Source organism: Sceloporus occidentalis, unplaced genomic scaffold (assembly GCF_023333645.1).
Source record: "Sceloporus occidentalis isolate IW3139 unplaced genomic scaffold, rSceOcc1.0.p SCAF_30, whole genome shotgun sequence".
Taxonomy (NCBI): Eukaryota; Metazoa; Chordata; class Lepidosauria; order Squamata; family Phrynosomatidae; genus Sceloporus; species Sceloporus occidentalis.
Window position 1 is genome coordinate 9,066,651 of NW_028317010.1, and position 14,982 is coordinate 9,081,632.

Below are 14,982 nucleotides of genomic sequence, written 5' to 3' on the forward strand. Positions count from 1 at the left end.
TACCTTTCCAGACCACCTGCGCATATGCCCTTGGGAAGATCACATGAAAAAGATTCTCTAAATTTAACTTGTTGAACTTTCAATTTCAAAATACTTTCTTTTGTAACAATGGAGCTACCTGCTGGCCTCATCTGACAGGCTGCTTTTATTTTCTTTAACAAGTTAAACTTCAGTTTCATTACAAAGTCTTGGAAATAGCTGGTTGTCGCTATTCAACAAGCAAAACCTTATCTGGGATTGGAATAATGGAAATGATATATATGGATTAATGGTTAGGGAGACTTTGGAGAAATCTTAATTATATTGCAACACATTATACAGGACCAGCCAAACTCTTCCTACAAAAGACGCTTATTAGTAAAGTGAATTTCATGAGTTGAAACCACAACTCTCTCACAAACTCTCAGAATAAAGTGACTATACCCCATTGCTGTTGTAGCTTGATACCTATCGGCATATTTCTTCCCGAAACTTCCCATGAAACGCATGCAGGCACAGCACATGTAGTACATTGTCCATTGCTCAATGATGCACAAGCCCTGTTTTCACAAAAACCTTAAACTCTTCAGCTCTGTGGAAGCAAGTTGGACACTGTTAAAGTAGGACAAACTAGGCAGACCCATGCTACAGCATACCATTAAAAGTTAAAATCGGTGTAAAAGTGATACAGTAAGTTATGTGCTATAGAATCAGCATCTGGTATGCCATCAAATGTTTAAGTATGCTACATTTCAGTGTTTTCACTTTGCCATTCTGAGTCTTTCTATGGATCCATTACAGTAAAACATGCAACAGTGAATTGTATGTCTTTCTTTGTCTGCAACATTTTATTTTTGTAGTGGTGCATCACAAATAAAGCACATTTGAGGTGCTAGACCTCCTATACTTAGTGGTACAAGATTTGTCCAGACATGAAAGCATGATTGTTTAAGCCTATAGTCTCAGACTCCCACCCTTTTAGACAACATCAGCTTATGGATACTTGTGTTGACCACATCTTTATTAGCATATTAACATAACCAGCAGAAGCTCCAACATGAAACTGCCTGCTAAAAGTTTGGTCCTTCTAGACAGATGCTGCTGCATCATGCAGTCAGCGGCCAGATATGCCTGGCCGCATACAACGTAAGCATAAAACTAGTATGTGGCCATACATATCCATCGAGCTCACCTACATCGTTAGGCATCTGCTGGACTTTAAGTGCCAGGGCCGCCTCATGGTTGTAGTCCGGCCCCTACTGACCACCTTCAGCCAAAGTGAAGCAAACTTAAACACATTGACCGTCCTCAACCAAACTGAAGAAAAGACACATTGAAAATCCTCAGCCAACCTGAAGCAAACTACAAAACACTGATCACACTCGTGCAATGAGTGTGGTGTGTGTGGCCAAAATGATGTATTTTGCCTGAGATTTATGCAGTATGTGTGGCTGATTGTGTTGTGTGCCGTATGTCATTATATATGTAGTTGACATGCAGTGTGTATGTGTATGATGTTTACCCACATGACATTGCAGTAATACAGGCATTATACTGTTCTGTGATCTATCAGTTAAAATAATTATCTGTACACCTAATGATAGTCAATGGATCAGCAGTTCCATTGTTATGAGTAAAAGAAAGCCGAATCATCATAATTTATCTTAGTATTGATTAAAGACTTTTAACTCTAATTATCTTTTTTATTTGTGTTAGTAGATCCATATTTCCACTTAATGCACTTTTTGCCAACATTTTGAGCAGCATATATACTATATATACTTTGGTCTGTGTTATCACCTCTTCATCCATATTTAAGATTAAATGTAATTATATTTAATTGCTAATGTGATTTATATGCCAATATAATGTTTCTTAGTTTTCTTGTTAATGCCCTTTTGATTGATTCTTCTGTCTTCTGATAAATAATGCACTTCTCTTGTAATTACATTTATTTTTTATTATTATTCAGCCTTCCATTATTTGTATATTGTAGTTATTATGGATCACTGATATAAGTTTGAATATAATACTGAGTTTTAATTGTATACTTATAATAAGGGTATGAAAAGAGAAAGAAACTTTGAGAAAGTGTTTTGATAAAATATTTTCTATAACAAAAATTAAATGTTTACATCTAAGAAAAAAAGGTAAACTTGCTCCTGTATCTCATTCTTAATGAGAACAACTATACCATGTGGTTACTGCAATACAAAACCTTGTTGTGTTTTACTTGATTAGTAGATTGACCCCATCTAACATATTCATGTACTGTTCTCTTGATAATGTAATGTGCCCACATTTTCAGATCAAGGACTGGTATCCTTGGGTGGCAATACTAGGTTCTTAAATAAGGCTTATGGATTGGCTCTCTATATACCTACAAGTATTACATTTTTAACAGCTTAAAACATTCCTGACCCCAAGCTTAACACTTGTGCCTTCCTTTCTGACTATATATTCATAATATTATGTCAAATAGCCTATTATGATTGAATAGGTAGCCACAATTTATTTAGTTGAATTTATAAGAAAACATAGAGGTTTGATGATTTACTTTTTAGGTTCCAATAGTTACTAATGTTCACTGTGCAATACAACAGTATGTAATTTTAACTTAATGGATGTTTCCATCATTATTTCTAGTTATACTAGTACAGGTATTTAATGTATATGTTAAAGGGAGCAGTTGGTGTCCGGAACCCTATCCCCCTTAGACATGTCTATGTCCCTTTTAGCTTGTTTATCAGTCAAATCCTATGAGAAGTGCATTTGGCTAATCTCAAACATCATGGCAGTTATTCTTTAAGAACATGTTCAAAAGCTACATCTCTATCGGAACACTAATATATATATGTGTGTGTGTGTGTATGCGTATGTGTGTGCATGTGTGTGCATGTAAGTAATAACATTATGATGGGCAGGTACATCACCACTTTATGGTCCAGTTTGAGAGCTGGTCAGTTTTATTGGCTGGAGAGTAACTTTGAATAAATTTTTTGAGGAAACATTTTTGATTTCCCCTACAGGTGTTCTCACATTACACTAACTCTCCTACATGAGCAGCGTCAAAGAGCAGCATCAAAGAGTAGAGCTAGCACCTAATATATACTGTAGTACAGTCACTATTCTATTTAAGGAGAACTACTCTGGGATTTAATTCAGTATCTACAACTAAAGTTGATCATCTGTAAAAAAAAACAAATAAAAGGTTTAATATGTAATCCCAGTAGCGTTTCTTTGTTTCTATCTATTGGGTTATATATATAGGAGCATCCATCAACCAATTTGCATAGTTAATTTGTTTGATCTGTAAAGTAGTGGAATTCTCTGCATGATATTAATGTGAGTCAGGCTGAACTGTCTCTGTGATAAGATAAGATTTTTTTATTTTTACATCTTATGAAGAAAATGTTATGTTGCCCAATAAGAAGTATCAACTTCTACTAAAGACTTCCATGAATCAGTAGTGTCACCAGACTAGAAATGCCTTATAGAATAACCACTTTAATGGCTCACTATATTCGTGGATTTAAAGAAAATATGTGGTCAATGTAATATGTTAAAAAAAAATCTGGTTCTGGTTATGCTAGTTGAACCATTTACAATAATGTTTTTATTTTTTCTTCTACCCAACCATTATATTTTGTTCTGATGACCCAGCAATTATATAGACTAAAGTTAAAGAACACTTGGAAAATAACTCCCTCCTTTCCGAGTTGTGAGTGTGTCACACATCCATGTGAAATATTCTTGACATAAAAATAGGGACACAAAGGCTGAGATCTCTGCGGAGGCTTTCTAACATTAAGCCTCAGCTGTCAGTTTATCTTTTTGACACCCGGCGTTTTGAAAACCATCAAATCTACAGGTACTTTAATCGCTAATAAAAACTCAGACATGTCATCTAACTGAGCTTTATAAGAAATATTTTTACTTTTCTCATTTCCTTTTGAAATGTAAAAAAAAATATTCACAGTGGAATTACAACTACAGAAAAATATCATATTCTGCATACTCTATAGTACTGGTCAGATGCATAATCACTAGACATGGACAGTTTTGTATTTATGTTTTTATCAGCTGTATTTGTAGAATTTTCTAAAACAAAAATGGTTTATGCAACGTCTTACTGTCTCAAAACATGATGGATGAACTGAGGTCTAAAGTTCATATCTGGAAAGGTCCCAGGATTAGCTCTCTCCCCAGCTCTCCCTCTTATACTCCTGATAGGAGGCAACAAGTGGGGTGACTAATATAAGGCCTAGGGGCAGGACTGGCCCCAGTAAGACTTTAATTGGGTATTTGCAGAATGTGTATGGAAATGGGCAGAAACAAATACCACTCTTACACCTCCTACAAGCGGGTCCTTGTCAGATAGTGCCGATCTTAAATCTTAGTTGATTACAGGCAGGTAGACCTATAAAGGGATGCAAAATAGTATATATCAGGTAGGGAAGACATAGTGTGAATGGCGTATATATGCTATCTTTGTGTTTGTTAATAATAGTTCATGGGGATGTTGTAAAATCACAGTAAAGGTTTATTTAAAAAATAACACTTGCAATGCGGGCACCCAATTATTTTTTAAAATAAATGAAATATGTTCTAACCTAGCCCTACGTAAACCACAGAATATGAAACCAAACTATTTCTTAATATTGGCTTTCCAATCTACATTTCAAGTATAATGATTCTTAATTAAGATACTTAGTGTGCTTGCCTCAAGGTCTCATTTTTAACTTATTCAGAGGTCCTTTCTTGCAGTTATTTAATTATCAACATTTATGAGTTATTAAGTTAAATTATGTATGTATTTTATTTACATGTGTTTCATTTGTACTGACATATGTATGAAAAACTGTTGTAATTTGATGATAATAAATAGGGTTTTAAATGTATATATAAAGACTATATTTGTGTTGGATCAGTTACTGTCTGTATTAATGGGAAAACCTGTTTTTGTTTGAATTCTTAATTGGTGCCATAAAATCTGCATGCTGGTAGAAGCATTGCACAAATGGAAAAAAAATCTATAAAAGCATTTTACATTAAGTATCAAAAAAGATATTCACAGAAGCATTAGTACAGATACTGACTCACCCAAAGATGCTAATTTGTGAAATTCAGATGCAAATGTAACTTTGCAGAAGTAAAATATATTCATTAATGAGATCTAGCTGTAGGCAAGACGAAATGTTGGTTTGTTAAAAATGTCCTTCATCACTTTAATGGCTTTTGACATACCAATTCTATCTCAAACATCAGAAACTCTTAAAATCAGGGAACAAATATAATTCCCTTTACTCATTAATATTTTAACATTCTGTTGAAGGGAAAAAAATGAAAGCTAAACTAAAATAAGTCCTTGCATTGCACAGGGCCGAGCCTATGGTCACTGATGTCTGGGTGCATTTTTTTTGACAGTTGTACAATATAACTCCCGTAAATACAATGAGCCTGACAGGGGTATAACACAACTTATATCACAACAACAGTATAACGCCTATCATTATATAGCGATCCAGACACTGAGAGTGCAGAGCACAGTGTATCTCTTATCATTAGATAGCAGGACAGCCAGCGATGATGGTACAACATAACTCCCATTACTATATACTGGGCCAGTATTGACAGTTATACACCATAATTTCCATCACTATATACTTGGACACTTATGGTTGTATAGCATGACTCCCAGTATTTTATTATCACTTCTTAATTATATATGCTAGGCCATTGGTGCAAGTTTTCCTAGTTTTTACATCATGAAGAGCCAATTTAAATATATAAAAGGATCAGCTACACCACTAATGCAAAATACACTATAAAAGGTTGGCCCATCAGAATGCTCAATTAAGAATATGGTCATTGATTTACCACAGATCAACAAATGTAATTTTTATGGTATAGAACAAAAAACAAACTTAAAATTACCAAACTGCGATCAAGTGAAAAAGCATATTGGTATTTATTGACCCACATAGCAGAAATAGATTACAGGTCACACACCATGAAGTCCAGCCCAGACACACAGATTGCATCAACTGGATTTGACAAACTCACAGATTACACTAATAGGACTTGCCCAGCACCCAGATTGCCCTTATACGACTTGACCAGCACTCAAAATTGCACACATGGGTCTTGCCCCATCACCCACATTGCACACGTGGGACTTGCCACATCACCCAGATTGCAGCGACAGGACTTGCTCAGCACCAAGGTTACATCCAAAAGACTTACCCAACACCCACTTTGCTGCTACATGACTTGCTCAGCACCCAGATTTTATCCAAAGGACTTGAACATATAGGACTTGATTAGCACCACAATGATAAAAATAGGGCTTTCCTCTGCACCCAGATTGCACACATGGAGCTTGCCCCTGCACCCTGATTGCATCTACAGGACTTGCCTAGCACCCAGGTTGCATCCATAGGACTTGGCCAGCAAGCAGATAGGATGTGTACAGATTACACACAGACACAGGGCTTGCCCAGATTGCACCTGCCCTATTTACCCAGCACCCAGGTTGCACCCACAGTGGCCTCCTCTCAGAGTCTCGAGTCTCCTGTCAGGCTCATGCAGACCAATTATTCATCCTATACCATTTAGTCCCAAAACAGTAACAGTAAGGAATAGAATGCCAGAATACAAACATATACTCTACCCCTACAAATGCCTGCCTATAAACACACCTGCCTGCCTATACACACATATACACTCACACTTGCCCTTACACATAAACATCTCTCCCCTTGAATTTAATCTTCACCGTGCATCCACATGTTCAAGTGCCTATACTGTGTATAAAACATTTTTTGCTGTTGGCAACATCTGTCTCTTTCATTAGATGTTATTCTGCTTAACTGTAGAGTGGATTGTTGTGAATGAGACCAGATTTAAACTTACATCCAAAGTTAAAGGTGATGTTCCTGAATTTGAAACTCATTTAAAATTACCTTTTACACACTCCTCTCTTATCTGATCTTTTATTCAATAAAAAATAAATAACCGGAATAAAGGAATTTTATGCATGGTTCAAAAGTGCTGAGGAAAGTGGGTAATTTAATTTTATACTATATAACCTGCCGTAATCTCCTTCTCTAGAGTTGTACTCAATTACATTTTATTTTTAGGCCTGGACACCAGAGAATGTATATTTAACTACATATTTCCTTGGATATTTATGTTTATGAGCACTGACATATTGCTCCTTTAAACATGTAAGAAAGTAAAGGTCTCAGTAAAATCTTGTATGGAAAGGGCCAGAAGCAGCAATTACGTTTAACTTTCTGTTTGGTTAATTTAAATGGATCTTTTTCCAGTTCTTGCAGTTATGGGTGAATTTGAAGAGCCCCCGATGTGTCACTATAAACTTTCTTGAACCTTAAACTATTTTATAATTAAATCAGTTACCTTTTATTTGGAAATGTGAATGATAAAAGATTTCTGTCAAAACAAAGAAAATATTTTTTTTTCTTATTCAAATAACATTTGCAAGCCTTATTCCATCTCCCATTGCCATCAATGGCTTCATTCATATTCACCAATCAGTAAGAGAATGCATTCAGCATGCAGAAGTAAAATTGTTGAAAGATTGTGGTTGACTATTCTGACCTCTTTCAAAGCAACACTTTTTCAGGCATATAATTAATTGCTCATCATCTTTGTTTGTGGATTTTTAGTTTATAATAATTTAAATAAATATTTTAAAAATAAACTGTGTCTGCTATTGCAAAATAAAATATAGAAATGAACCGGAGACGAATGAAACATCTGACATGCAAAAGATAGGACAAACGTAGGATGCTGCTTTGCATATGAATTGTGCGGTTTTAGTAAACATGATCATAAACATCATCCTCATTCTAAAAACACTGTATAAAACACAAGGTTTGTTGGCTGTGTGGGTTCTATCAGGCAAATACAGAAATGTTGCTTTCAGACCTTCACGAATGAATAACCTGGGATATGATTGGAAAAAGCCTAGGGTGAAAAAGCATCCATTTTTGGGCCTATTCACAAAAAAGCAAACAGCTAGGAAACTGTCATTTTCATAAGTTGATGTTTTATGTAAATAATTATTTAGGCAATATTACATTGTTACCAAATAATCATAAACATAAAAAAATATTTGTGTCTTTGCACTTTGTGTTATATCTTAACACTAAAAAAGATAAAGAAACCAAAAACTATGAACTTAAACTGTGAGACACTCAAGAAAAAATATTTGTACTTGAGATTCAAAGTTCATATTTTAAAAATTCAGGGGTCAAATAAATTTAGTGGCTTAGAATTTAAAAGGTACTCTATGACAGGGCTGCTCCATGCCCCTCTCATCAACATTACAGCAAGGACAAGCCTAGGGTTGAAAGTGCCTTGGTGCAGTATTATTTTGGACCCTCATAACTAACATGCATACATACTAACAAGCAAATTCACAAACATGCCTGCATTCTTTCTGCTGCTTCCCCTCTCCATTTTCCCAGGTGCCACTAATCCTAGGCTCACTCTTGACTCTCCTACACCATATGCTGACACACAGTAACAATAACACTATTCACTGACACACCCACACACATGCTAACACCTAATACTAAAAATAATCCCCCACTGTCACAAAAAATATATAATATTGGCATTTTAAATGCCATGGGGGTGCCCAGTTTAAAAAAAATGGTTTGATGGGGTAAATTGAATTAGCTGGCTTCAAAGATGTCCCAAATACCATATGGGGCAGAATGACCAGATTTTGGGAAAAAATTGATTTGAAATAGCAAAATGCTACTTATAATTATTGCCCAATAACTTGCAGAAAAAAGCAAAAAAACATAAAAACATTGGGTTTTTGCAGATGAGTAAAAGATTTTCAAATAAGAGTGAGAAAAAGCCCCTTTTTTATCATTTTTTTATGGTAAATTAGATGATAAAAATAATGGTATCTAAAGAAAGCTCTGCTTGTCCTGAAAAAAACAATATATAATATGTGTGGGTGCACAAAATGAGAAAGAAGAAAATTACAACTAAACAGCAACACTAAAAAATGTTAAGAGAGCCTTTGTCCCAAAGTGTCCTACGAAAAAGAAACAGTCTTGTCGTTAAGGAGCGAATGCATGTGTTTTTTTTTAACTATGCAACTGATTTTGTTTCATTTGTTTCCTTTACAAATGTGTATTTGCGTTTAAAAAGCTCACGTAATTTGAGCTTGTTAACGGCATTTATAATTTGTTCTACTCATAATCATGTAACAATATACTAAACTCATATGAACGCAGACATTTTATACATGTATTTTATGTAATAACTAAAAACCCCATTCAAAATCCCATTCAACAGTATTTTAAGGGGTTAATATAGAAAAGACTTTATGCTGGTAATGTCTGACCAGTTAAAACACTATCAGTGAACTTAGGAAACCCTTGTACTGTAACTAGACCGCTGTAATATTATGTATTATCTCCACCGCTGAGAGTCAATATGTGCTTTCTGTATAATGCATCTCTATAACTGTGACATTTCTTAAAAGTCATCTTATCAACCGAACTATGCATTTTGTAGGCCCAGCTCGCTTTTTTTGCCTAAGCAGTTTTAAATGGAGATTAAAATGACTGGGCTATTTGAGTCTTGCTGTGAGAAAAAAAAAAAAACAACAAAAAAAATATAACATACACAATTCTGAATTATTATGTCTCCATTGTTTAACTATTAAGATTATTCACTGTTATTTATGACCTAATTAATTGATCGGTGCCTTAGAGTAGTAATGGTTTTTAGTCTTCAAATACATTGTTAGACATGAATGACTTAAATCTAATGTCTGAGGCCTTCAGGGATACACAAATTAATATATCCCGACTCTAAATGCTTATACTGGAGCAGGCAGCAGAATAAATGGTGTATTCATTTAAAGGCAAGCTTAGAATTTCAACCTCTTGACTTTCTCCCACAAGAAAAGATTAATTACGTAAACAAAGAGTTATTTATAACTATTATTGAGGTAAAAAATTTAATCTTACTGCTTGACTGATATATGATGGAGAGCATAATGTGTGGTGGAAACAGTTAGGTGACGAAACCTCTATCTCAGATTGCCAACTTGATGAAATTACTATTTTTTCTCTCCTTTATACAAGCACCGTCACACTTAATTTACAATTATACAGGTGAATGACTACTTAAATTACTAGAGGTGGAATAAATGGCTGATTTTAAAAATGTGTTTCTTTAGGTAAGGTTTGTACAGTAAACAGACGCTAATGTGGCTTCTGGTTTGTACTAATGATGCATGCATGCTTAAGTAGGGTGCAATCCCCATTTTTTATACATATTGTGACAGTGGAAACCCCAGGGAGATGCTTAGTTTGGTGTTTGGTTACAGGTGCTATCCAGATCGTAAATATGGGTCCCTGGGGAGGAACAATTGGAGAGCAGGTGGGCCAATGCTCAATTCCCCTATATATATATATATATATATATATATATATACGGTAGACATGCATTTTTAACTACATAATATGTACTTTTCTCTTTGAAGTAAAGACTGTGACTGAAATATGATTTCATAAATAATAACAAAAATAACAGCTGAACTGGCAGTTAGCTTATATTCTCTGCCCCCCCCTGCCAACGCCACTGCTTTGATAAGGTTAAAACTGAAGGATCCTTAACGTATGTGGGGAAGGCATGTATTAGTTGCACTTGTGTTTAGCTAAAATGATTAACACAAAAAACCTATATGATGATAGAAACCGGTAGAAACTTTAATCATTCTTTTAACAATAAAAAAATATTTGTAAAATTTAAATTGATGACTGTAATATTAGACCGTTACATTATTACTGTATAACTGTATAGGTTGTGTAGGTTACGTAACATTGACTTAGATATTTCTTCATAGATGAACATGTTTAGAATGTCCTCTAAAGAAGAGTAACGCCACTTTGACAAGCTTTTAAAGGTGATAAATATGTGTGAAAATTAAAGGCCGAGTTGAGTTATTGCACCCGCTTAGAACATTTGGCGTGCATGTAATGAACCAAACTGTAGTGCAAATTAATATGTAATGAGAGAAAAAGAACTCTCACGCTCACACATGAAACGATAGTATGATAAATACACCCATAAGGTTTTTTTTATAAATATGTAGCTTTTTTTCTACAAATACTGAAGGTGGTTTGTGGTTTGTAGGTTATAGAGAGGTGACAGAAACGTGATTTTTCTATACTAATGCATATTGAAGTAAATCTTTAATATTGTGATTTTTTTTTCTTACAAACTATTAAATGAAAATAAACTCTTAAAGCATTTGAGTACTAGAGATTGGCATTACTTAGGCCAAAAAAACAGTTTTGCACTATTTTTGTGTATGTCTTGGGTTATTTGTGTTGTCAGTCACACTTTATTATGGATAATAAAGGTCTAGTTACTTGAAGTTAGAAAAAAATAAGAAACTAATTAAAGTAAGTTTATTCTAAGAAAATTATATTAATAAGGATAGATATTTGTAAAAATACATCTGTGGCTATTTTCCTTCCAAAAAATGATGGCTTTTATTACTTCTTCTTCTTCGTATTCGGGTGAATAATCGTATACGTTCTTCGTATTTGTTTTTCTCTTCGCTTTCTGCTGTTTTTCTAGCAGGGTTAATATGTAGTTAACAGTTAGCAGCAGCTTTGGCACCAGGATTTAAAGGTCCGGAAGAGTGACTCTATTGTTCACTGGCAGGGAGCTCATCTGGCATCAACCAATGAAAAAAGTCCACTAGGGGGCGCTCGTATGTTCCATTCAATAAAAAATAAAACAGAGAAAAAAAATATATAGTGTAGGAGTAAAACAGTGTGTTATGCCCTGCGTATCGCAGATTTCCCACTCACAGTGTGTTGATGGGGTTCAGTACGTCATAGAGATGGCCTTGGGGTCCATATACAGGAATATATACCGAGGAAACAAACCAGAAAAGAATCCAATAGTGTATTGTGTATATAGCGCTAGGTACGCAACAAGTGGAGATATACTTACACTTAAATAAGTGCCAAGATGCCCGTAATTTCTGACGATAATCTGGTCACATCCGTATATTCTTCTGGTTTGAAGGGTCCGATGGTAGGATACCAATGTGTGTGTGGTGTATAGAAACAGCCACTATCCACATAGAAAGTATGTAAAAAGAAGTATTTATTCTTAGTTAGCAGCCAGCTGGATCCATATCAGCTGCAGCTATAAAAAGTTTTTTTAAAATAACATAAAAAGTACTAATACAAATAAAAATGCTGATACAAAATAAAAAATATATCATAAAAGTCCTTAAAAAAGTCACTCTACGCGTTTCGCCGTGTGTGGCTTCATCAGGAGTATAATACTCCTGATGGGTATTACTTCAACACCTGGAGAGTGTTGCTTAAGGGTTGCAGCTGTGGTTCCAGATACACAAGGAAAGTCATTAAGGTTGATTATTCCTACCATTCACTATCCTATTCCCTATACTGGTTTTTCTCACCTTTTTTACACATCAACCAATGAAAAGCAGCTGCTCTTTATTGGTTGATGCCAGATGAGCCCCCTGCTGGTGACCAATAGACACACACCTTGTGGACCGTTCAAAACCTGGCACCAAAGCCATTGGTCTCCCCACGCCAAGTTCCTCCAAGGTGTACCTTGCCTGCTCTTTGCCAGGGGGAAAAAATCCCGGTTCCTCCCCGGCCAACTTGCGCAGAGTGGTTGTCTCAAACTAGATTAGCTAGGAGATATTTAGGGATTTTGTTTTAACTAATAGGCTAGCCTAGTATATATATATAAAGACAAACATGAAGAAACGAAGATTCTTTGTGTTGTGCATCTTTGCCTTTTAACAAAGTAACGGTTGGAAATGTATTTGAGATGAGAAACGTTAGAGGTCATAGTCAAAAACTAGAAGGTCTGAAGCTTAGATGTAATGTATCACGTTTTACTTTACTGAGCGGGTGGTAAATAAGTGGAACAACCTCCCATCAGAAGTGGTAAGGGCTAGTACAGCAAGGGGATTCAAACATGCATGGGATAGGCATAAAGCTGTCCTGAATCTAAGACAAGACCAAGGACTGTTTATGGTTTAAATCTTTATATCAGGAAAGATGGGAAGGCTAGATGGGTCAAATATTTCTTATCTACCATAAAATTCAATGTTTCTAACCCAATAATGATTTTCAGCAACCCTTAGCTTTTGCTTTTCTTATATTATAAAGTCTTATAACACAGTTAACTTATTGAAATTAGAATGCTCTGATACTCTTATAAAAGATATTGAATTCTGGCCATCAGTACATTTATGGCTCAATCCATTTGTTTGTTTCATACTAATGAAAATGTCAAGAACAAGGTTTTATTTACCTTGTTGCCACACCTTGTCAAATGCTGATTTGTTTGTCTCAACGTTTTCTCATATATACGGCAGTTACTGGGTCTGGGTAATTTATTGCTATTTAACCCTATTTGACTAATGTGAAAAATCACTAGTCAAGGAAACCTTATTTGGAAATGTGCAGGGGAATTATTTGCAGTTTATATCACATTTAAGAAGTATTGAAAATGTGTCCTTTCCTCTTGGGGTCCAGTCTTACTTTGTACTAATAGAATTGGGAATGCTTTTGCTGACTTTGGTAAATGGGTTTTATAATAAAAAGAGAGATGAATGAAAAACTTTGAAGAAGCCATTGTTGTATATTGGGTCTTTAATCTCATTTCTCTTCCACTTTTAATTATGTTTTTCAGGATATGAATGATTACTCGCCAGTCTTTAGCAAAGCTATCTACTGGGGAATGGTGGCTCCAGATGCTGTTAAGGGCACAGTTATTGCTACAGTTTCAGCTGAAGATCATGATCCTCCGGTAAGTCAACTGCTTCTATTAATATACTTATACCCAAGTGAGAAACTTATTTAGCCCCCATAAGTGACCCAGCCCTTTGAGCATCAAAGTTGATTATCAAGAGCTCCTCTCAGCAGTAGCTCTCATACATTTTTTATACTTGCTTGTTCATTGTCATTATAGTCTCAGAGGCTGCAATTGCAATGATTTGTCCAAACTGAAATATGTGAAGAAAACTGGTTTTGCAAGGACTTTTTATTTCTTACTGCAGACTTACTGTGTATATAATATAGAAAGAAATGGCTGTGAACGTATAGATGTCTGCAAAATAAAAAAACACATTCTCCAGAGTTGCTTGTTTAGAAACAAAATAGTTTTTTGAGAGCCTTAGGTTTGTTTACATAGAAAAATAGATATATTGATAGATAGATTGATCAATAGATAGATGTCAATGTAACACTGAATATAACACAATGGTGTGTGTGTTTGGGTGTTGGTGTGACAGAGCCTGTCCTGGTGTGTGTGTCTGGGTGTTGGTGTGGCAGAGCCGGTCCTGGTGTGTGTCCTTGGGTGTTGGTGTGGCAGAGCCTGTCCTGGTGTGTGTCTTTGGGTGTTGATGTGGCAGAGCCTGTCCTGGTGTGTGTGTTTGGGTGTCAGTGTGGCAGAGCCTGTCCTGGTGTGTGTGTTAGGGTGTCGGTGTGGCAGAGCCTGTCCTGGTTTGTTTGTTTGGGTGCCAGTTTGGCAGAGCCTGTCCTGGTGTGTGTGTGTCTGGGTGTCGGTGTGGCAGAGCCTGTGCTGGTGTGTATGTTTGAGTGTCGATGTGGTAGAGCCTGTCCTGGTGTGTGTGTTTGGGTGTCTGTGTGCCAGAGCCTGTCCTGGTGTATGTGTCTGGGTGTTGGTGTGGCAGAGCCTGTCCTGGTGTGTGTGTGTTTGGGTGTTGGTGTGGCAGAGCCTGTCCTGGTGTGTGTGTTTGGGTGTCGGTGTGGCAGAGCCTGTCCTGGTGTGTTTGGGTGTCGATTTGGCAGAGCCTGTCCTGGTGTGTGTGTGTGGGTGTCAAAGTGGCAGAGCCTGTCCTGGTGTGTGTGTTTGGGTGTCCGTGTGACAGAGCCTGTGTGTTTAGTGATGTCATCTCTCCCATTGGAGGATTAGACATAA

General features: G+C 36.0%; 1 protein-coding gene across 1 annotated transcript in view; it reads left to right on the forward strand.

Annotated features, from left to right (window-relative positions):
• The window catches only part of LOC149299017 (protocadherin-15-like), a 426,255-nt gene that overhangs the window by 283,548 nt on the left and 127,725 nt on the right, over window positions 1-14,982 (forward strand). The window contains exon 25 of the mRNA XM_089486827.1: window positions 13,732-13,848. Within this exon, the coding sequence (XP_089342953.1) occupies window positions 13,732-13,848 (117 nt within the window). The remainder of the gene's footprint in view (window positions 1-13,731; window positions 13,849-14,982) is intronic.